This window comes from Hordeum vulgare, chromosome 7H, assembly GCF_904849725.1.
Source record: "Hordeum vulgare subsp. vulgare chromosome 7H, MorexV3_pseudomolecules_assembly, whole genome shotgun sequence".
In the NCBI taxonomy this organism is placed as follows: domain Eukaryota; kingdom Viridiplantae; phylum Streptophyta; class Magnoliopsida; order Poales; family Poaceae; genus Hordeum; species Hordeum vulgare.
In genome coordinates this window covers 518,289,767-518,312,319 of record NC_058524.1, presented here as the reverse complement: position 1 = coordinate 518,312,319, position 22,553 = coordinate 518,289,767, and the positions used below count along the sequence as shown (strand labels likewise).

Sequence of the window (22,553 nt, the reverse complement as noted above, 5' to 3'; positions counted from 1 at the left end):
CCGACAGCTAGCCCACACCTCGCCCCCAGCCCCGTCGCCGCCGCCGCACAGTTTCGACGACTCCTCCCTCCTCCCGTACCTGCCCAGTGCCTACCCACGCCGCCGAGCCACCGCAGCTTCCCCGACCCCAATCCGCCATCGCCGGTCAGCTTCGTCGTCCACGCCCGCAAGTTGTTCGATAGTTTGCCTCAAGGTACAAATGGACTGCACCGGGGAGTTCTTTTTCCATAATGGTCTGTGCGACTCCGACGATTCCTCATCCGACGACGAGGAGATTCTGCTTGCCATGTTGGTCCATGATCACCTTAATAGGCAGCAGCCGTTGTTCCGGGGCATGTTCCAGCGTTGAATCGCAACCGAGAGAGCGGCCATTTCCTTCTATGGAAGGACTACTTTGACACAAGCAATTCGTTGTTCAAACATCAGAAATTCCGACCTCGTTTCCATATGGCTAGGCATGTTTTTAACCAGATTTGGGAGGGGGTGGTCGGATACGATGACTACTTCGAGTGCAAAGAGGATGGCATTGGAAAGATTGGCTTCTCATCTTATCAGAAATGCACTCCAGCTATCCGGATGCTTGCTTACAGAGTACCCGGTAATCTTATCGATGAGTACGTCCATATGAGTGAATCTACGTGCCTACAGTCGTTGTACAGATTCTGCAAGGCTGTGGTTGCGGTATTTGGCCCTGAGTACTTGAGAGAGCCGACTGCTGCAGATACAACCCGCTTGTTGGCGACCAATGCTAGCCGGGGCTTTCAAAGGATGTTTGGCAGCATAGACTGCATGCACTGGGAGTGGAAAAACTACCCTTCTGCTTGGCAAGGCTAGTACAAGAGCCATGTCAAGGCTTGCACTGTCATATTTGAGGCCCTGGTCTCTCAAGATCTCTAGATCTGACACTCTTTCTTTGACATGGCTGTAAAACTTTGCTATATTTTATTTTCGGTTGTGAAACTATGCTATTTCATTTGTTTTTAAAAAATATGCAAAAAGTTTGTATTTGTTAAAAACCGACGGCTAGCCGACCACGCGTTGGACGCGCTGCCGATTCAAATCATAAACCGGACGGACACAGAGCCGACGAACGACCCAAATGGATAAAAAACGGATAAAATCACCGTCCGTTTGAATCGGCCGGTTCGAGTTGCTCTAAAGAAAATACGACAAGAAAGAAAATAAGGGGACACCATTGAGTATCCCTCCAACGATGGGCAATCAGGTGTTGTTCATGGACAAAACTCCTCCAACGATGTACAATCAGGTGTTGTCCACGGACACGTTTTGTCCATGGACACGTTCGAATATATGCACGGATAAGTATGGGAGGGCATTTGGCCGCCTTTGGAGTTGTCCTAAGCTCCGAGCCCCCGACCCCTGTGTATGCAAACCAGTTAACCAGTTTTGCCCCTGCGTCAGGTTAAAACGACAGGAGCAAAGAGTTGCTAGTTAAACGTTTGGCAACAAATGGTCAAGCAACCAGATTTCGCAAACAACCAAGGAACAATGAATCTAAGACAGTAGAGACACTGGTAAAAAAAAAACGCATCCTGATTCTGCTGACAAAGATGCAATCGCACAACATATACCATACTTTTTCTGCAAGTCAAACAAGTGTAGAAAGGAGCACCAAAAGGCTAGGGACTAGGGAGAAAACAACACCAAACATAGTAGCTGTAACCAAGAAGCAGGCAAGCAGTTGACTGTTGTTGTTCTCCAGCTTACAGTTACATTAAGAACAGAGGTCGCCAGCGTGGTATAGGAGGCATGAACAGATTACTTCGCAGTGATTTGAAACCTGGCAGCCAAAGTCACATTCTTGAGGTAACTTGGCAAGAAAAACACTGCCGTGCAAATAGTCTTGTAGTGCATGGATCACATAGTCTGCACAATTGACACAGTTGTGCATCAACAACATCAACTGAAGGATGTAACCTCAATCTGAACAAACAAACAATCTTTCTATGTGCAGTAGCTCCTCTTCGTGTCCATGAACAATCGCGTATGCTGAACAATGTCCGTATGCGTTTGGTGCTATCACTGGGTTTCAGCTTTTCCAGTTTGTTCAGGGCCACTGTCATTTGAGCCACTCGACCCAGCACTGACATCGACGCTCTGACGTTCATTGTGCTCGTCACTGGTAGATGTGTTGGTTTCAATCTTGATATTGTCCTGATCACCATTGCTTGACCCTTTTGTGGCTCCATCAATCTGGTTCTCCACAGCCTTCGTCTCTTCTAGAGAACCATTTGCTCCTTCAGCAGCAGCAGAGGCGCCTTCGGAGTTCTCTGTCTGCGTATTTGCAGCCTGGTCAGCGCGAACTTCTGTTGCAGCATTGCCTTCCTCAGTGTTTGCTTCTTGGGCATCTGACGCCACATTAGCTGTACTCGTTTCTGAGCCCTTCTCGCCATCACCGCCAGCCTTTTCTTCTACTAAGATGCTTTCAGATGGATTAGTCTCCACAGAATTACCCTTCTCAGCATCACCAGATGTAGTCACAGATGATGTTATTGCTCCTTCATGTTCAGATCCAATCTCTATATGAACAGGCTCACTGTTGCTATGCCCATAAGCATCAGATGTACTGGAAGCTGCATCGCCTTGAGGATTTTCATTATGAACCGCTGGTATGTTGCCTGTTTCATCTGGAAGAGTCTCAGCGGAATGCTCGTCGCCTGTTCCAGCCTTGGTGTCTTCAGAAAGGGACTCGGAGTCAGCTTGAGACTCCACTGTCCCTTTTTTCTCAGATTGCTCTCCATCTGAACCATTGCTGCTTGCATTGATCTGACCTGCATTAGCGGATCCATCACTTTGTGCCTCTTCTTCATGGGGTACATCATCTCCAGTTGAATGGACATCAGTTTTAGTCTCAGCATCAGATGAGTTGGATTCAGATGTTTCATTAAGATGTGCTTCAGCATTATCATCTGTGCGGCCGGCTTGCCCTTCTTCAGCCTCTGACCTCTCTGTGCTTCCCGAACCATCGTCATGGGAGTCAGTATTGTCTTTGTCAAAGACACTTTCTCCACTATTCTCTTCCTCTTGTTTGCCTGTTACATCGGTCCTCTCTGTCGCCTTTTCCACATTACCATCAGCATAAGTACCTAGCCTTTCTTTCCTGCCCTGGAACATGCTTCTATCATCATGGGAAAGCTGGTCCTCAGTAGCATTGTAGTACTCATTTTTCTTATCATAAGAATGCTTCACCTGATACACAAGCCAAACAGCCACACCTAAGAGTAAGGTGACCTTGAGTAACGTTTTGATTTTTGATCCTCTGTTCCTCTGCTGGCGGCTGTTTGAATGATGAAGCATGTTTACAACTGCTGAAAGGGATAAACAAAAAATAAATGTCAGGCAACAAGTTACTGGGTTTGATATATCTGGATGATGAAAATAAAATTCGACAATAAACACATACAGTATCCAGCATTAAGTATAGTCGCTCAAAAGTAGTATAACACCTGCCAGACACATGCTCCACTTCTGGAGTGGTACACAATAATTAATGCAGCTTTTGCGGAAAGTATGTACTGATGCAAAATTATCACATTGGACATGCTTGTTGAAACCACACTCACATTCTATAAACCATTCCGTATAACTGAAAGAACATGCAAGTTGCAACTGTGATACAGATATAGTAGAAACTATGTGCATCTTCTTCATACAAGCATTGCCCATCTGCCAACCACTGAAAAAGCTAAGAGACCTTAATTTGATCCATGACAGATATAAATCACCAGCCATCAATCTAAAAATATAAATCACTAGACCACCGTGAAATTTTGCAACTGACAAGTGGCTCATCATATCTCCTACACTAACAGTGAGATGCATGCATCCATGGCACATGTTTGAAGTGCTTCCAACGAAACAAAAAACATACATGAAATAAGACAGAATAAAATTATTAAATATCAGAGATTGGTTTGTCGTTTCTTGCAATTTACAGTTATAACTTCAGACAACAAAGTTGGAAAGGTGGGTGTCTTAGAAGGAAGGACATGTTTGGTCCTAGTAACGGTCTACAGATAAGCACCGGTTCTTAAAAAAATCTGGTTTATTTCTCTAAGCACCTCTTCCTAAGCACCTTGCATTGTACAAGGCCTAATTGGCCAAGGGGCTGAAAACTTAGCAGAAATGTATAGTTAGGTATGTTCACGATTCACCACATTTGGATCTAGAAATGTTCACCCATTAGACAACCTCATAACAGAAAGATAAAAGACTGCAGCACAGTTATTATGCATGGAACAACGGACAAAAATCTAAAAGGCATGGAAGGCAACGCCATGAAGCCCATAACACAATTGGTCCCCTAAGGTCAAATTTGTGGTCCAAAGCAGCAATATAAGTAACTAGTATGGTGTAAGCAGGCCCAAAAATTAAATGCAGTTCCTCTTCCCCATTTCTTCAAGCAACAACCATCGACAAAGTAAAGGGGCATATAATAGCTACTCAGGGACATAATAAAGGGAAATTCCAGGGCATAAGTTCTGAACCAGTAGTACTACTAAAAGTCTAAAATATGCTAATCAGGAGTCTGAAATGGAAGGGAACTCCCCAATGAACACATAATGCAATTGGTAAGTTGCTAGTGCCTCATATACTCCCCAAGCATATGGGTACATGAATGGTGTAAGTGAATGGAGCTCAGGAAGACACAACAGTGTAGAATTTTGTACATGCAACCGTGGTCTGGATGCGAACAAACAAAATTGATCAAATGTGCTTTCTTCTCTCTCAGCTTCTCAGTCCCAGTTCACCATTTTCCTTCCTAATTTCCCTAAAACCCTTCTATCCCGCAGATAGTTCCTAGTAGTGTGATACTTCATACCAGAAAGTATCAAGCTACAGCATGTAAGCTCAGCAGGCTAGGACAGAAAAACCTTTAACTGACCTCCCGTTCAAACCAGCATTAGTACTGCTTCACTAGTTCACTAGGCAAAGTTTTAAATAACGGGCTATGTCAAATGCGGCAAAAGCGTTAGCACACTAAATGGCGCTAAACGGCTTAGCGTGATGTTCCTCAAACGCTATATAGCGAGCTATTCAAAACTATGCCACTCGGTCGTCGGTGCACACCAGAAGTAGTACAAATGACAATAAGCACAGATCCAAAGGTGCATTGTTCTCGAAAAAAGGAAATTCGAAGGCGGAAAGCAGTCACCGGAAAATACAGTAGCCCCAAACAGGAACCTACGTAGTACTCCTACTACTAGTTTGACGCATCAGTTTCGACAGGAACGTCCATGTTACTTTTCACTTTGTTTTCCCTTTGAGGCTGGATTCGCTACGGCTACAAAGCGCAACCGCGCAGGAGCACCCAAGCGCAACCGCGCACGAGCACCCATCCATGATCCATCCATCCATCCATCGCAGTTTGGTCCCTGCGTTACATGAAACCCTCAAAGCGGCAAGTCTCGGATGCATTCCCATGGAACCAAATCCGCCGTACGGCCCACGAACACACGGCACCACGCTACGCGTCGTTAACTCACTCGCTCGCTCGCTCCCTACTCTTCGGAAATGCACGCAGGCTGAGCGGGGCGCTACTACCCTCGAAGCTACGAGCCGAAGCGGAAAGCGACGAGATCGAACCGCTCGCACCGCACTTCTGCTACTAGGAAACAGAGCACGACGCATCGAGGCCGCGCGCCCGGACGAGAGATGCCGTACGGGCCGTCCTCGTCGCCGGCGGCGCGGCATTGGAGGGTAGAGGGGAGCGGGAGGAGGAGGAGGGGTGGGGGGTCTGACCTGAGACGGGTGGCGGAGGAGGCCGCCGACTCGGAGCACGACGCGGAGGAGGGGAGGCAGCGGCGAGCAGCGAGGGAGAGAGATGGAGGGATGGAGGCGACGACAGGGGGGCGGACGGGGCGTTGATGGGGTGGGTGAGAGTGGGTTGGATCTAGGAATTAGTGGGGGCACCGCACGGCACGCGTCGCGAACGTGATCGTGGGAGGGTTTGGTTTTTCACCTTTTCCTTTTCGTAATTCTTTTGGTTTCTGTTTAGCCCGCTTTGGGCGTGGGTTGGTGGGCGGTTACGGCGGTGTGAACGTGGGTGGGACGCGGACGGGTTACTCGTGATGGGAGATTCCCTCTGCCTGTGCCTGTGCCTGTGCCTTGGCAAATGGAATGCTCGTCGGGGTAGGTCGTCTCGGTCGGGCCCGTGACAGCGTCGCGGGGCCCGCCTGAGTCGTCCTTGTGCGCTCGCACGTTACGTTTGCTATATGACGGATATTCCATCCCGTCTTTCATTAATGTGAAGGACCCTTCATCTGTACTATTATCTCTATTATTAAAACAGGGTCGAACGTCGTGATGGTTCAACCTAGCGATGGTTCGACCTCTCCCAGCGATCCCACCTCGTTTTACCCATCCCGAACCAAAAAAACGCAAAAAAAAATATCCAAAACGACCTGCACGCCCTCCACTTTCCCCGTCGGTCTCCATCCCCAGATCTCTCTCCCCCACCCCCTCCCTCGCAACCACCCCGATGCACCCTCTCCCCGAGACCCGGCGCCACCTCCTTGTCCGTCGGAGGGCGAAGAAGGCGAGGAGCGCGCCGACATTGACGCCCCCCGGGAGCAAGGCGAGGAGCGCGCCGGCATCGACGCCCCCCGGGAGCGGGACCGCCCTCTCCCCGAGACCCGGCGTCGCCTCCTTGTCCGTCGGAGGGCGAAGAAGGCGAGGAGCGCGCCGGCATCGACGCCCCCCGGGAGCGGGACCACCCTCTCCCCGAGACCCGGCGCCGCCTCCTTGTCCGTCGGAGGGCGAAGAAGGCGAGGAGCGCGCCGACATCGACGCCCCCCGGGATCCGCTCCATGGATGTGATGGCCGGCCTCGTGGAGGAGCCCTACAAGGCGTCCGTCGCGAGGAAACGCCGTTGGACTCGGGCTGGCTTCGATTTGCGGTTAACCCCATGCTCAGATCCGCCCCTCCCTCCCCTCCGTCCAGGTCCGTGCCTGAGGTCCCGCATCCTCGCACGAGGCTAGGGTTTCCGCGTCAGAACCCACCGGAACCAGCAATGGCGAGGTGAAGCTCGCAGGATCCGTCGCCGGCATTGCATAGGTAGGACCTTCCCATCCTTCCCGTGTGTGGATCCACCCTCTCCTCCTCACCTTTTTCTCCTATGTGCCACTTTCCTGCAGGTTAACATGGTGTGGAGACCGCGATGACGGAAGGAGGGTGTTGGCCTTGCCCATCTCGAGGAGGAGGAGGACATCAGTAGTGCTTGGTGTCCTCATGATACGGGGACATCTCCCGTTTGGACGGCGCCTCGTCGACCGAGTCACTCGCGACGAACACTCGGCCGAAGACATGCCAACTCCATGAGCCAGGAGTTTGCGGCGTGTCGGTGTCCTTGGCTGGACGAGGAGCTGGTCATGGTTAGACGGGCGCGGCGAGATGTATCTGCTGCTTGAAGAGGTACTTTGACAGTCTCTGATTGATGCCCGAGTGATTACTTCAGGACCCAGCCATGTCTTCTTGATTCATTTTTGAGAGAGTTTTTCATTCCTACAACGTTTGCATAGATTGCTTTGTTAGGCCCGACTAATCGACTAGATGGAGATCTCACAGGCTCGCGACTATGGTTGTATATGCCTCAATAACCTCAATTGGTTGCCCAAATGTCTCCTGCTGATGGCTGTATTCCTCGGATCTTCGACTATTGCTGCAGGAGCGCATGCATAGAAGAAGAAAAGCAGAAAGATGCATAGAAGAAGAAAAAGCAGGAGCGCATGCACAGGCTGTACATGAAGTGCTCTGTTTGGTGGTTGCAGAAAAATGCATTAAATACTAATTATGATCTAAGATTCGGATTCTGATTTTAAGGAGTACAGAAAAAAGTCAAATAAACTTATGACTATCATCGTATTCACTTTGATTTGGTTTCAGCTAACCTAACCTCTGTGCATAAATATTGCGTTAGCTGCTTGAATTTTTTTATGCACAACTTGAAAATTTATAAAGAACAACCAGGGCCTCTATAAGTTAGATCAACGAAATGGCAAGTTAGCTCCAAAAGTATCCACATAGATTAGTGGATAAATCAGAAGTTGTATCAAGTAATAACTTCAAAAAAGAAATTACAGTGTACTTTTTACCATTTCCTATGAACATAGTAATGCAATCAGTATTGCCCCCACTCCATCAATTTATATGAGCATGTGTCTATTTACTCACCCATCCAATGTATAACTATTGCAATTATGTGCCTATATACTGTTTTCATGTAGCAATTTCTCCTGTTGTATAATCTTTTAACATTACTGGTGGTCTCGTTATCAGGGTACAGTGGTGGTTGGCATTCTTTCTAATGCGGGCTGCATCTCCTCTCACAACAACGGTCAGTAACTAGCTGTTACAGGCGGAGTTCTTCAGTATCGCCCCCCCCCTCTGTCATTTTACATGAGTATGTCTCCATTTACTCTGCCATGCCAAGTATTTTGCTTGATTTAAGTTGAATTCAGTAAGAAAACTATGTAGCAGAATTTGGATAGATTACATCTCCAAATATATTTCTTTTGGACACATCTATCCTACAAGCTTACATTGGATTGGCAACTGTTTATTTCTTTAAAATTTTGGTGTAGTGTTGTATTTCCCAGACGAGTGTTGTGGTATGTGAAAAGTATCTTTAAACATATGTGAATAGGAGCATAATATTTTATACGGAATATTTCAATGCTAAATGTTATGAAAAGCAGGATCGAACGTCGTGATGGTTCAACCAGTACTCTCACCCCGTCGATCTCGTCCCACCTATGGATGCCTTCCCATGTACGATCCCTCCTCCCACCCACGGCTTTCTCCCATCCTCACCCTGAAAAAAGCAAAAAGAAAAAAAGACCCACGACCTGGTGCGCACGTCCCACACGCACGTCGGCCTCCTCATCTCTCGTACCCGTCGTTCCCGATCCCATCTCTCTCTCCACTCCATCGAATTTTTTTCTGACTCTCGCTGATGCACCACGGCCACCTGATCCCGGCGGTGGACGCGGCGCTGCAGCTGGCCGCCCATGGCGCGCTCGCCAGCATAGTCGTCACGCCGACCTACGCCGCGCGCCTCCGCCAAAACCAAACGGATTTTCTCCATGATTCGCTTCTTTCGTTCGATTCCGTGTCGGTTCTTGTTTTCTTGGGGATAACTAACTGCAATGTAGTATGATTTCCTTCAGCTGTCGCAGGTTCGATTCTCATCAATCAATCCCCGGCTAACCATGGTGGTGCGGGGCCACCAAGATCTGGACGCCAACATCGTCCGCTGGGGCCTCCACCATCTCCTCGACGGCGACGCGTGCGTGCACCACCCTCTATCCCCCACCACCGACTACGCCCCACCGCGCTAGCGCCCTCCTCGATGCCCCTGCCCTCGCCGAGGTCAGGGTCGACCCGGTCGACAACGACGAGGTCATCGCGCACGCGTTGCAGGAGGAGCTCGCGCAGGTCGCCATGGCCGAGGTGTCCGAGACCGCCGGCGGTGAGCCCGACCGCCGCGCCACCGTCCTCGCGCAGCACTGGTTCCGCCCCGAGGTCGTCACCCATCTGCCCTCAGGTATTACTACTACTAATCTTCACTTAGTACCAAAAACACATAGTAAATTCAGACATTTTATCCCCTCGTGACGCAATCCCCTTTCCTGAAAAAATGCCGGTGCAACTCCACCTTATGTAGAGGAAGCAGAGGGATTCAGTCCGTGTTCGAGCCCCGAAGAAGGTGGCAATGCGCGCAACGGCCAGGGATGCTCGATAGAGCTCGTTGATGATTTCTCTGCTCTTGACGGCGAAGTCGGCAAAAGACTGAATGACATGCTTCCTATCCCTGTAAGTAGTCATTATGCACTTCACTTCCTGCTGATCCAAGATTATATGTCCATTATGACAGAACAACTGCTACTGGTAGAATTTATTCACTGCATAATAAAGGGATTAAGTGCAGTAGTTTTGGGCTTCTACGGTTTCAAGGGGATTCAGAGTTCCACCTCGGATAGATATCTTATCTAACCATGCTCTGAAATTTAGATGGGTTCGAGGATTGCTGGTTCCTGCTACATAATCAGAATAATGCTTGGGTTATTCCTCAAGGATGCCGGACAGACGAACACTACTTACAGTAGAGATCATATGTTAAATGCAGACGATGCTGTTGATTTATGAGAATTATCACACCTGCCTCCCCTCACGCTCTCACGATCCCCTCCTCTCTCTCGCATTGACCGCGGGCGACTCCGATGGCGATGTCGACGGCGACCCGGATGCTTGCTCGCCGCACCGTCCCCGGCCACCTCCTCCACTCCGCCGCCGCCACCGCCAACCCCGCAGTCGCGACGGCGGCGCTGCTGCAACGGCGGTGGTACCGTGGGGGAGCGGACCCTGCATCGTCCTTCTACGACCCGCCGCCGACCCCGGCGAACCTGGGCCTGAGCATCGTCCCGGATAAGAACGCGTTCGTTGTGGAGCGCTTCGGCAAGTACCTCAAGACGCCGCCGTCGGGGATCCACCTCCTCATGCCCGGTGTCGACCGCATCGCCTACGTCCACTCGCTCAAGGACAAGACGGAGGTCACGCGGGCGGGCGGCGCACGGACAAGCAGGGCCGGCGCCTCGAGGTGTACAACGAGGTGCTCGCCCGCCTCCGCGCCGCCGGGGGCACCGAGATATCGCCGGCTTTCGAGGACGCGCTCTGGGCGCACTTCCACCGCCTCCCCGCCCGGTGAGCCCTCTCCCCCGCACCCTCGCCACCCTATCGGCACTGCCGGTCTCCGCACGCTGTCCAGCTGACCTGCAGGGCCGGTCAGCCCTGTCGGTGCGCGTCGTCCACGTAATGTCTTTCCGACAGAGCGCTGAATCTTGCAAAGTTAAACGCTGAATTTGTGTGGGGTTATGTCATGAATCTTCTGACAAATTCGGTGTTCATACATTGTGTTTGCGTGTCATTGAGCACGTCTCTGTCCATGATTTTCCTAACAGGCAGTTGCTCTGTTCTGTGCTTGATCTTCAGGTGTCCAGGATTATTGATGATATGGACGATTCCTTTGATCCTGAGGTGGAGACGCTTGCTTCCAATAACTTGCCTAGCCAAATGTACGTACAACAATCTGGAGGAGGCCATCCCAATCCCAGACAACTCGACAATCACAAAGGACAACGTATCAATACAGATCGGAGGAGTGCTATACGTCCAGGTTTTTTTTTTCTTCTTCTTGTTTCTCTTGGATTGGGATTGAGATTGGAATTAGGATTCGGATTGAACCGAATCTAATCTAATCTAATTTGGAGGAGCAGATCGTCGACCCCTACATGGCGTCGTACGGCATCGAGAACCCCATCTATGCTGTCATCCAGCTTGCCCAGACAACAATGAAGAGTGAGCTTGTCAAGATCACCCTCGACAAGACCTTCGAGGAGAGGGACACGCTCAACTACAACATTGTGGTACTTTTGCATACCTAACCTACCTGCCTTTTGCATACTTCAAAAATATGGATGCTTATTACTAGGACATGACTTTGATTTATATCTCGAGTATCATATATACATGCTTGGATTGTGTGTGATTCATTTGCTCTCTTGTTTCCCCAACTACAGAAGTCAATCAATGAGGCAGCTGAAACTTGGGGTTTGAAGTGTCTTCGCTACGAAATCAGTATGCTTCTTTTCCTTCCTTCCTTCCTTCTTCAACTATGGGTATGTATGGCACAATATATCATCTCCTTATCCAACCACCACACATCATCACATTACTAATATCCATCAATCTGTCTATCTATCTTTCTAGGGGACATCACTCCTCCAGATGGAGTCAAGAAGGCCATCGAGATGCAGGCCGCAGCAAAGCGCAAGAAACGTGCTCAGATCCTTGAGTCTGAAGGTAGCTTTTACTAGAAACTTTATTAAAGGTAAGCATAATCCTAAAAATAATATTTCGCTACCACGCATGTGCATAACAAACTTATTTTCTAATTCACGCAAGAAAGGAGCTATTCGCAATGATCATGCTGTTGCCAAGACTAAGAGAACCAGTGTTATATCAGGTGATGCCTTTTGCCACTTGAGAGATCCAGCATGGTATTTTTACTTTTCTGCTCTTAAAAAAATAGAATAAAAAAAGATACTGTTCCAAATGCTCTTTCAGTTTTTTTCTGTAAGTTTCCTATTGTTTATGGAATTGGTGCAGGGAACGGCGCCTGGGAAGGTCTCTCTTGTGCTTTGTTTCATTCATGGGCGTGGATGATATAGGGTTAGTTAGAGTTCTGCTACTTTTGGGCTTAATTGGCTCCAATGTCTGTTGTTTATGGATGGTCTCTTCTCCCTGTGCAGCAGCAGCAGGATGGATTCGGCACTAAGCCGGCGTGAACCACAAATTTCCCATGGTGAGCTACTCCAGATCCTCTCCCTTACTTCGTAGCCACGGTTTCTTCGTGACCATTAAGCAATGTATGGTCTTAGTTAGCATTTTGCGGTGGTAATTGATTCATGGTGCGGTGTGGTGGGGTTGCACCTGCACGTTAATTGTTTAATGCATGGGAGGAGAAATAAATTGAGTGTGCTTCCATTGTCTATGATCTTTGATTTTTATATAACCGTATATATGCATTAAAGGTAAGCATAATCCTAAAAATAATATTTTGCTACCACGCATGTGCATAACAAACTTATTTTCTAATTCATGCAAGAAAGGAGCTATTCGCAATGATCATGCTGTTGCCAAGACTAAGAGAACCAGTGTTATATCAGGTGATGCCTTTTGCCACTTGAGAGATCCAGCATGGTATTTTTACTTTTCTGCTCTTAAAAATATAGAATAAAATGCATCAGCTGACATACTGACTTTGCAAGTTTTTTGTAAGTTTTTTTCTGTAAGTTTCCTACAACGCATTTGCAACAGTATTGCTAAGAATAAGATGCATCAGCTGACATACTGACTTTGCAAGAGCTACACTATTGTCAGACATCAATCCATGAGCTATACAGTTATATTCCCTCTGTTGGCTATACACTTCTATTGGTACGTCTAAACATTCTGTCAATTGGTCCTACATTACGTTGGCTTCTCTATAAACACATTCTATGCACGAAGAACATATCATACTATGCCCTATCCCATCGTAGTCCTATCTGATTCACAGTAGGATCATCACTCTACTATTCTCTGTAAGATTAAATTGTTGGTCTTCATATACTTTTGTTATATAGAATCACTCTCTTTTGTTTATAGATATTAATCTGTTCTGAACTACTGCATAAGATTACTTTGTTCTTGGAATGCCATTCTTTCCAATGCCATTATGTTCTCTTTCGCAATCATTTTCTTTTTGGAGATTCAGATTTTCTTTGCACAAATAATGTTAGTTTCCAGTAGCACTAATTCATTTTCCCATGTCGGTGAGACCACTTCCGTGATGAAGGTCTCTCTTACCATATTTTCTATTTACTATAGTTATTTGAATTCAGGGGAAAGGGGTATGCAAGGAATACGCCATCATACAGCATGCACACTAATTTAGAATAGTGTAGGAATGACTACTCAACTAGCTAGCGTTCCAAACTCCAATTCCATGTAGTGATACCCAACAACACAGCAATTTGAAGTTTCTTTTTTCTAGAGAAAAAGGAACCCTGCCCCGGCTCACAAATCAAGACAGTTTCTTACAATAACTGTAGATAAAACTGAATAATCGAGATCATACCATCTGGCAGTTTCTGCACCCGAAGAACAGGATGGCACGGCCCAGTTCCACACCAGTCTCTTTTAAAGCTAATCTTTCCTGCCAATGGCAAATGGATTCGATATACATATTAGCACGCTAAAGAGTGAAAAGCTTGAAGAATATTGTGGGAGAAACAAGAAGGAAAATACAAAATGAACCTATAAGAAGCCCCTGAAAGGTGCAAGGCCAGTCCCAGGGCCTACCATTATAATAGGAGCTGTAGGATCAGCAGGCAATTTGAAGTTTGACTGCCTCACAAAAATTGGAGCCCAACTACATTCTTCGCTCTCTTCCGATGGAGTTGAATTCTGTGTTTAGCCATGTAGGATCATCAGAACAAAGTGTTTACAAGATGACAAGATGGTCACCGGCAGATATTTCAAATGATTAAAAGACAACTTGGCTACATAGTTATTATTATTGTTTTAAAATGATTGCACTCACATCTCAAAGTACAAATAATTGTGTGGCCACCTATATTCATACTCGATGGTCACTGGCAGATATTTTAAAGAGAGTAGTGCAAGGTTACGTCATTGAATGCAATGAACTCTATGATATCATCCATCAAATTAATTTACACAACCACACAGGGGAAGATCACATCAAAAAGAACTCATGCTACTTGACTCCCTGTATTTACTTAAGTGTCCATTGACATTTCACAGTACACCAAATTTTGAAATATGAACTGAGCTGTCAACATCACATTTCTAGGTTTACTACTGATGAAATTAATTAATAAAAAAAAGAGGCATCTTATGACAGATTTCCAAGTATATTATTCGGTTTGCAAGCAAACTGTGACCTCCTTCAGTCCACCTAAGCTTTCCTGGAATTTTTTTCCAGAGCATATAAATGGCAAGCCAGCTCTAGATTGGTCGAGGAGAAAGATGATAGCACTGGGTACAGCACGAGGGCTGCTTTATTTGCACGAACAGTGTGATCCAAAAATAATCCATTGTGATGTAAAAACCTCCAATGTGCTTCTTGATGAATATTTTGAAGCAATAGTCGGAGAAGACATATGTGTTTGGGTTTGGAGTCCTGTTGGTTGAGTTGATCACTGGCCAGAAAGCATTGGATTTTGGAAGACTAGCAAATCAGAAGGGTGGAGTGCTTGATCTGGTAAGCATGTTATATCATGCTCTTTTCGTGCAATGGTATCAAGTTCACCTTATTACTTTATGTGAAAAGATAGCTTTCTCCTTCTGGACTTTGTTCGGTTCTCGCCTTTAGTTTAGTGTCTTGAGAGCTTTTCGACAACTCTGTTTGCCACTTTTAGGTCCCGTCTCACCTTTTACATTGAGTACACTCAATGGTAAGATTTTATACTCAAGATACTGGAGCATATTTCATAGTTAAAAACAGGTAAGTTGGAAAAATATGCTCTATGATACCAAAGACAACTTAAACTGTTCACCATTGCAATGTCATGCTTGAAAATCATTTTATGACCAGAAGAAGGCATTGGAAATTAAGAATGATAACAATTATTTCCCTTTTTTTTAGAAAATCATGCCATCCCTATTAATTTGCTACCTTTGTACACCAATACAAGACATTGAACTGCAAAGACGCCTTACAATAGTTTGCAGATGGAGCAGGTGATATTTATTTCTGTTAATCCTTTATCATAGTTTGGGCATATTAACTAATTGACCATCAGTTACCATCTTCTGTTCAGAGTTCAGTATATGATCTTTGTATTGGCACGATCATTGTTTCTCATTCTTGCATGTGGTGGTTCCAGGTAAAGAAGCTCCATCAGGAAAAGCAGCTGAACATGATGGTGGAGAAGGACCTCGGCAGCAACTACGACAGGGTGGAGCTGGAGGAGATGGTGCAGGTGGCTCTGCTGTGCACGCAGTACTTTTTTCTTCCTCATGTTTTTGCCTTGCAAAGTTGCAACGAACGTGCTGCACTATCTGTAAAATACAAATACTGGAGCCAAGTGTCTACAACGTTATACTGTGCGCACTGTTTTCCTGTAGGCTGTCTGTGTGCGTTTTTGTTGGTACTGTTTTGAGCTGTTCTGCTAGGTAGCTGATGCCTGATGGAATAATGCATGGATGGATGTATGTGCAGCATGAAGTGTCAGCGCTGCAGCTATGCGTGAGCCGTGCCTCCGGCTGTGGGAATTTGCACGGAGGGAGGAGGGAAAATTTCTTGTTTTGACCCTTTTTTTATTCTTTAGTCAGATCTAACCCGTTGGTAAAAATGTAATGTCATCATCTGGCCCTTTTACCTATCATGGAAGGGTCTGGCGGTAGACTCACACCCTATTGTCAGGCCCCTCCGGCGATAGGGCGACATAGGTGGATAGAACGGCAGCTGACGGCCGTCAGCCCACGATGACATGGCAAAGTGCCTACCATCGAGCACTATGGTGGTAGGGTGCAGAGTCTACCGCTCGGGATCTTGGCGGTAGGGTCCCAAGGATAAGATTGTCTTGTTGGATGAGGTCTTTCCTTCCCTTCCCCATACCCACACATTCAGTCCTTCACCTCTCTTTCGAGCTCAGATATTCCCCCTCTCTCTTCCTCACACAATAGCCTTTTAGATCTCTCTTATTTGCTTGAGATTTGTCCGTTGAAACCGGAGCAATTTCATCACCCAAGGTACCTCTCTCTCACCTCATTTTGATCGGTTGAAATCATTTATTTTGAGTGCATCTGCTTATTTTATTGCAAACCCTTAGTTTAGACCTCTCGTTTGCTCTGAAAATAAGTATAGAAAGGACCGGTATTTGTCCATCATGTTTGACATACACTTCTGAATAACAATTATTTGATCAATGTATTTATATATATATTTCTGTTCCGTGGCAACGCATGAGCACTAAACTAGTCTTTACTATTAAAGCAGGATGTGCCGTCGTGATAGTTCAACCAGGATGGTTCGACCTCCGAGCGATCCCACCTCCCACGTAAAGAAAATCGGCTCCCAGCGATCCCACCTCCCATGTAAAGAAAATCGACAAGCGATAAATCTGGTTCCACCCCCCCCCCTCCCCCCGATTTTTTCCCTTCGACAGGGTTCGTTTGTTCGCTCGCTCGCTCGCTCTTCCATCTCTTCCTCGCAGGAGCTCTTCGATCTCTTCCTCGCCATGCCTCCCTTCCACGATTGCCGCGGTAAGCAAGGGCCCCGAACTGAATTGGGATCGCCTGCCTGTTTGTTCCTTGTTTCGCTGGAGATCTGGAGGAATTTTCTGGTTCGGCGTACTGATTTTCTGCGTGTTTGTTTGTTCGTGTAGATGGCGGTCTGCTTGTCCTGGACCCGGCAGTGGCGGCTCTGTTCGGCGGCGTGCGACATCGAAAACGCGCGCGCGTCACGACCGTGCACCCCCGCGTCTTCTCCGCTGGGGAGGAGGCACTCCGGGCGGCGCCGGCGGCCAAGAGGCAGAGGCTGAGGGAGGCGCTGACACCCTCGACGCGCTCCCGGACGGGTGCCTCTTCGAGGTCCTGCGCCGCGTGCAGGGCGCCCGCGCGTGGGGCGCCTCCTCCTGCGTCTCCCATCGCTGGCTCGCGCTTCTCGGCGGCATCCGCGCCTTCGAGATCAAGCGGGCCCAAGCCCTCGCCGTGCCGGACCTCAACCAGGTCTTCATCTGCGAGGACGAGGCCGGGGCCGAGGCAGCCTCCGTGCACCCGGGCCGCTCCGAGAGGACCCTCGAGGTGCGAGGCCGCCAAGGAAGTCGCCCTAACCGCGACGGACGGCCTCCGCGGCAGCCTGGAGAGCGTCCTTCGGCGACGGCTCTGTTCGGCGGCGTGCGACGTCGGAAACGCGCGCGCGTCACGGCCGTGCACCCCCGCGTCTTCTCCGCTGTGGAGGAGGCACTCCGGACGGCGCCGGCGGCCAAGAAGCAGAGGCTGAGGGAGGCGCTGACACCCTCGACGCGCTCCCGGACGGGTGCCTCTTCAAGGTCCCGCGCCGCGTGCAGGGCGCCCGCCCGTGGGGCGCCTCCTCCTGCGTCTCCCATCGCTGGCTCGCTCTTCTCGGCGGCATCCGCGCCTTCGAGATCAAGCGGGCCTAGGCCCTCGCCGTGCCGGACCTCAACCAGGTCTTCGTCTGCGAGGACGAGGACGAGGACGAGGCCGGGGCCGAGGCAGCCTCCGCGCGCCCGAGCCGCTCCGAGAGGACCCTCGAGGGCGAGGCCGCCACGGACGTCGCCCTAACCGCGACGGATGGCCTCCGCGGCAGCCTGGAGAGTGTCGTTGTACGTGGGAGCCACCCGACGCGCGGCGTCACCGACAGCGGGATCTCTGCGATCGCCGGTGGGTGCCCCTCGCTTAGCTCGCTCGCCTTGTGGGACGTGCCACTTGTGACGGACGCCGGGCTCGCTGAGATCGGCGCCGGCTGCCCCTCCCTCGAGAAGCTCGACATCACCGGCTGCCCGCTGGTCACCAACAAGGGCCTCGTCGCCGTCGCTCAGGGCTGCCCGGATTTGAAGACGCTCGCCATTGAATCATGCTCTGACGTTGCCAACGAAGGACTCAAGGCCATCGGCAGGTGCTCCAAGCTGCAGGAGGTGAACATAAAGAATTGTGCGTATGTTGGTGACCAGGGAGTGTCTGGTCTCATCTGCTCCCCGACAGCCTCGCTTGCCAAGGTCTGCCTTCAGGGTTTGAGCATCACTGATCCTTCTCTTGCTGTGATTGGGTACTACGGAAAGGCGATCACAAACCTCACCCTCACTCGCCTGTCATCGGTCGGCGAGAGGGTTTTTTGGGTGATGGCAAACGCCCTTGGCCTGCAGAAGCTCCAATGTATGAGCATCACCTCCTGCCCAGGAGTCACCGAGCTGGCACTTGTTTCCATTGCCAAGTTCTGCCCGAGCTTGAAGCAGCTTTACCTCAGGAAGTGCAGCCAAATCTCGGATGGTCTTCTCAAGGATTTCACAGAAGCATCCAAGGTTTTGGAGAATTTGCAGATTGAGGAATGCAACAGGGTTACTCTCACGGGCATCCTTTCTTTCCTCCTGAACTGCAGCCCAAAGTTCAAGGCTCTCTCTTTGGTTAAGTGTACTCGTATCAAGGACATTTGGATCACAATTTCGTATTGTCCATCGAGTTGATGGTGCTACAGACATCTCAAGCTGTCCAGCTCAGTGGTACCGTGTAATTTCTGGAGGCAACAGAGAGCTCATATCGGGTATGCAATCTGATAAATAGTTCCCAGAGCTTGGTAGACATCTTCCATGAGCATTGAACGGAAAAGACTCATCCGGCAAAAAACTCTGCATTAAACCATGTTTCATGAGAACATCTAATACCTTTTTGGGTCATTGTTTTCCTTCATTTATATGTTCATGTATTTAATTTTCTGCTGCAGGTGCAACGAAACTTACTTATGCTCCAGAGCCATTTGATGTTGGCCAATTGTTGCAAGCAGAAATAATTTTGGAAGCAGATAAAGTTACGGTTCAGACAGACTGCCCTATAAATCCTGGTTAGGCATTTCCCCACTTCTCTTTTAACATCTGTTATCTGCCGAATCATGGGGGAAATAACTGATGTTGGACATATTTATATCTTCCAGAAAATAACTCTGTTGCTTTCTTTGTGCAATATCAAGCATTAGCAACTTCCACACATCCCAGACCTGATATTTATAATTCCAACTTGGCCAGTCATCCTCTTCCTACATTTGAACCTCACACTGATTTTCTTCTTTTGGTAGACCTTAATAACACTAACATCTACTTTGACCTGACAAGGCATAGGCACCATTTGATTTGTGTTGTGGTATTATATGAATTAGCCTCATGCTACAATCTGCCAATGGCCCTGCTTGTTTAACTGCATGCTTTGTCACACTTTCTTATAACAGTAAGACATCGGTATTGGGTACAAGCAAGTGTAATGGCTGACTCTGTTGTGTACTTTGAACAGCTTCAGGACTGGAGCATTATGTGGAGTCGCTAATGAAAAGGGCAGATATTGAGTTCAATGTATGTATGCATCTTCTTTGCCTACAGGCTACCAGTAATCTCTACTATTAAAGCAGAATCGAACGTCGTGATGGTTCGACCAGCGATAGTTCTACCTCTCGATCCAAGCTCTCCCACCCACGTTCTCCTCCTTCCAACCTTTCGAAAACCAAACGGCTCAATAAAGAAAACCAGATCCATAGGCCTCAACCCGCCCCCGCGCGCTAGCCGCTAACCCTCCCTAGGCTGGAACCGCTCCCCTCGCTAACCCTCCCTAGGCTGGGACCGCCGCCGTTCCCGACGTCGCCCCCTCCCCCGCGCGCTAGCCGCCGTTCCCGACACCGCCCTCGCCCCCGCGCGCTAGCCGCCGCTCCCGGCGCCGCTCGGTCGACCGCCCTTGTCCCCGCCCCCCGCGCTAGCCGCCGCTCCCGGCGCCGCTCGGTCGCCCGCCCTCGCTCCCGCCCCCGCACGCTAGCCGTCGCTCCCGGTGTCGCTCGGTCCTGCCCTCGCCCCGCCCCGTGAGCTCGCGGCCGCCCCCGTGCCGCTCGGTGCCGGCCCCGCCCCCGCCCCCGCGTTGCTCGGTGCCGCCCCCTCCCCAGCGCATTCGGGCACAGCCTGCGTCGGGAGAGCTCGGTGTGGTCGCGCGGGAGGGACGACCTGTTCTCGCGGTCGTGGTCGTCGTGGGACGAGGACGACGAGGAGGCGCTGCGATGGGCGGCGCTGGAGAAGCTGCCCACCTACGACCGCGCTTGGCCATGCCGGAGGAGGAGATCAAGGAGGTGAACGCGGACAAGCTGGGCGCGCAGCAGCGCATCGCCTCGGTTGGCGACGACCACGAGTGCTTCCTCTCGAAGTTCAAGGACCTCGTCCACCGGTACCCCCCCCAGCTTGAGCTTCTCACCTCCTCTAACATGTCAGACTCTCGACCTTGTGAACTTGTGATGCTCATTTGTCGTGTGCTGATGCAGGGTGTGGATCGAGCTGCCGACGATCAAGGTGCATCTTGATGGATCTTTATTACGAGCATATGTACGCATGCTGTTGGATGGAATTTTTTTGCTTTTCGTGATTCCTGCGAAAACATAGGGGTAGCTTATCCTAGCACAATTGATTAATTTTGCTTGACCAGCTAAAGCTCACGCTCTGTCTGCAACATGATGTTCCTTAATTCGGTAAGACAACCTTATATTAGGCTAGAAGAGTCACGATTTCTACGCAACTTTTTCTCTTCATAACTACATGAACTAGATGTTGGTTCCTGTCAGGCTGTCACTTGGATGACTGAAGACGGCTTGGCACTGAGCGAAGTTTCTCAGTCATTGAGCAGGCGTTCACAGAAAGCAAGGCACAATGGATTTTGTTTGGATGTGATCTGCTTGGAAGCTGAGCAAATCCATATATCTGGATAGTGTTTTCCTCTTGGTAAAGGTGCATGCATGCTATACCTTGGAATTGGATATTAAGATAAGCAGCAAACACTTCTGGTTCAAATCAACTCCTAAACCTGGCCTAATAATATCCCAGGCCCACGTTGCTTGCACTTAAGTAGAATGACATTTCAGATTCCCATCTGATGATGTGACCTATTTATCACCTGTTAGTTGAGTTTGAGCTCTGCGTGAGTAGGCTAAGTTGTGCAATAAGTTAATTATGCAGAATATTTTCCATATATGGCAACTTTGTTGTTGTGATTCTGAATAGGATGTTTTCAGTTATTTGATAGCCCCCTTTACCCCTCCAAAAAAAAGTTAAAGTAGCTTCATGAAATGATACCGTACTCTCAAGTGGTGCCTCATTCTTGAGTTTGGCACTCATCCAGAGCCACAAGTTCCTCATTCATCTCTTGAGCTCCTATTCATGCTTACTTCCCCTAGAAGATAAGTTCAGAAGTGATTAACAAGTTAAATGGTCTATCCATGCCTTTTGTTGATTTATAGCTATCCTTTTATGTTTCTCTAATTCACTGAAACCAACTCTGTAAAGGCTTTCTTTCCAAAAAAAAGTGGGTTAGCTTCTGCTAATAGTCAGCATCCCTTGTTTTGTTTCTATTTTTTGGAGGTCGTATGAAATCTGTGCAAATGTTATCATTAAGCTAAAAGTCAGTTCGGTAATCAAACGAGCGAGCACAATTTTCATTGCTGTATAATATAATAAGTATACATAGCTGCACATGATTTCAAGCCTGAAGACACTGCTCATTTTCGTTTCTAATGGCTTGCTAAGGGAGCTATAACCATGTTTTTAATCTTCTGCAGGTGGACTTGGGGATGTTGCTGGAGCTTTGCCTAAGGCTTTGTCAAAGAGAGGTCATCGTGTCATGGTATGTTTCTATAAGCCGCCTTATGATGATATTGTGAATAGAGACTCAACTAAGCTGCTAACAGTTGGTAAATGCCGCAAGTCAGCATGGAAGATAAGCAGATGATGTTCAGCATTCATGAAGCAGCTTATTAAACCGGTAAATGACCTAAAATTGGAAACTTATGTCGCCAACTGAATAAAACTGGCAAGAGAAACTCATAGGTATCATGATGTTTGTGCCCAGTAAAACCTGAATGAATATTTAATGGGTAAACAGTTGTGGTAATCATTACATTTAGTCTCATGTAAAATGAGTCATTAACAAAAGAGTAAATTTCATATTTTACCCCTAATATAATTTTCGGGTTCTTGACATATTTTTCCCAATTTAAAAGAAACTCCTCCATTTTACTCCATTTAACCCAACTCCTGCCACTTTTTACCCTTTCAAATTAAAGGGGGTCTGACGTCGTGATGGTTCGACCACCCCTCACCTATCGCTGCCTATTGACAGGTCCTACCTTCCACCCACGTCCTCCCACCAATTTTTTCAACCACCCCTCAAAAACCAGAGGCAAGTCAACCAGGGAACCAAGCGGTAAA

The 22,553-nt window shown here is 48.4% G+C and overlaps 2 protein-coding genes and 1 pseudogene across 3 annotated transcripts; 2 read left to right on the top strand and 1 right to left on the bottom strand.

Annotated features, from left to right (window-relative positions):
• Positions 1-1,560: 1,560 nt before the first annotated feature.
• Positions 1,561-5,921, bottom strand: LOC123406948 (dentin sialophosphoprotein-like). 2 transcript variants are annotated; one of them, XM_045099965.1, is made up of 2 exons: positions 5,764-5,921; positions 1,561-3,329 (listed from the first exon to the last, which is right to left on the bottom strand). In XM_045099965.1, the coding sequence occupies exon 2, from the start codon at positions 3,316-3,318 to the stop codon at positions 2,041-2,043; it is 1,278 nt and encodes a 425-aa protein (XP_044955900.1). In that variant the 5' UTR covers positions 3,319-3,329; positions 5,764-5,921; the 3' UTR covers positions 1,561-2,040. The 2 variants fall into 2 exon arrangements, with proteins under 2 accessions (XP_044955900.1, XP_044955902.1); XM_045099967.1 differs by having other exon boundaries at positions 1,561-3,326; positions 5,764-5,897.
• A 3,810-nt stretch (positions 5,922-9,731) lies between these two features.
• LOC123406947 lies at positions 9,732-15,807 on the top strand (annotated as a pseudogene).
• Positions 15,808-16,554: 747 nt separating this feature from the next.
• LOC123409196 (translation initiation factor IF-2-like) lies at positions 16,555-17,982 on the top strand. Its single transcript, XM_045102161.1, has 3 exons — positions 16,555-16,649; positions 16,693-16,854; positions 16,977-17,982. The coding sequence occupies exons 1-3, from the start codon at positions 16,555-16,557 to the stop codon at positions 17,893-17,895; spliced, it is 1,176 nt and encodes a 391-aa protein (XP_044958096.1). The 3' UTR covers positions 17,896-17,982.
• Positions 17,983-22,553: the final 4,571 nt, after the last annotated feature.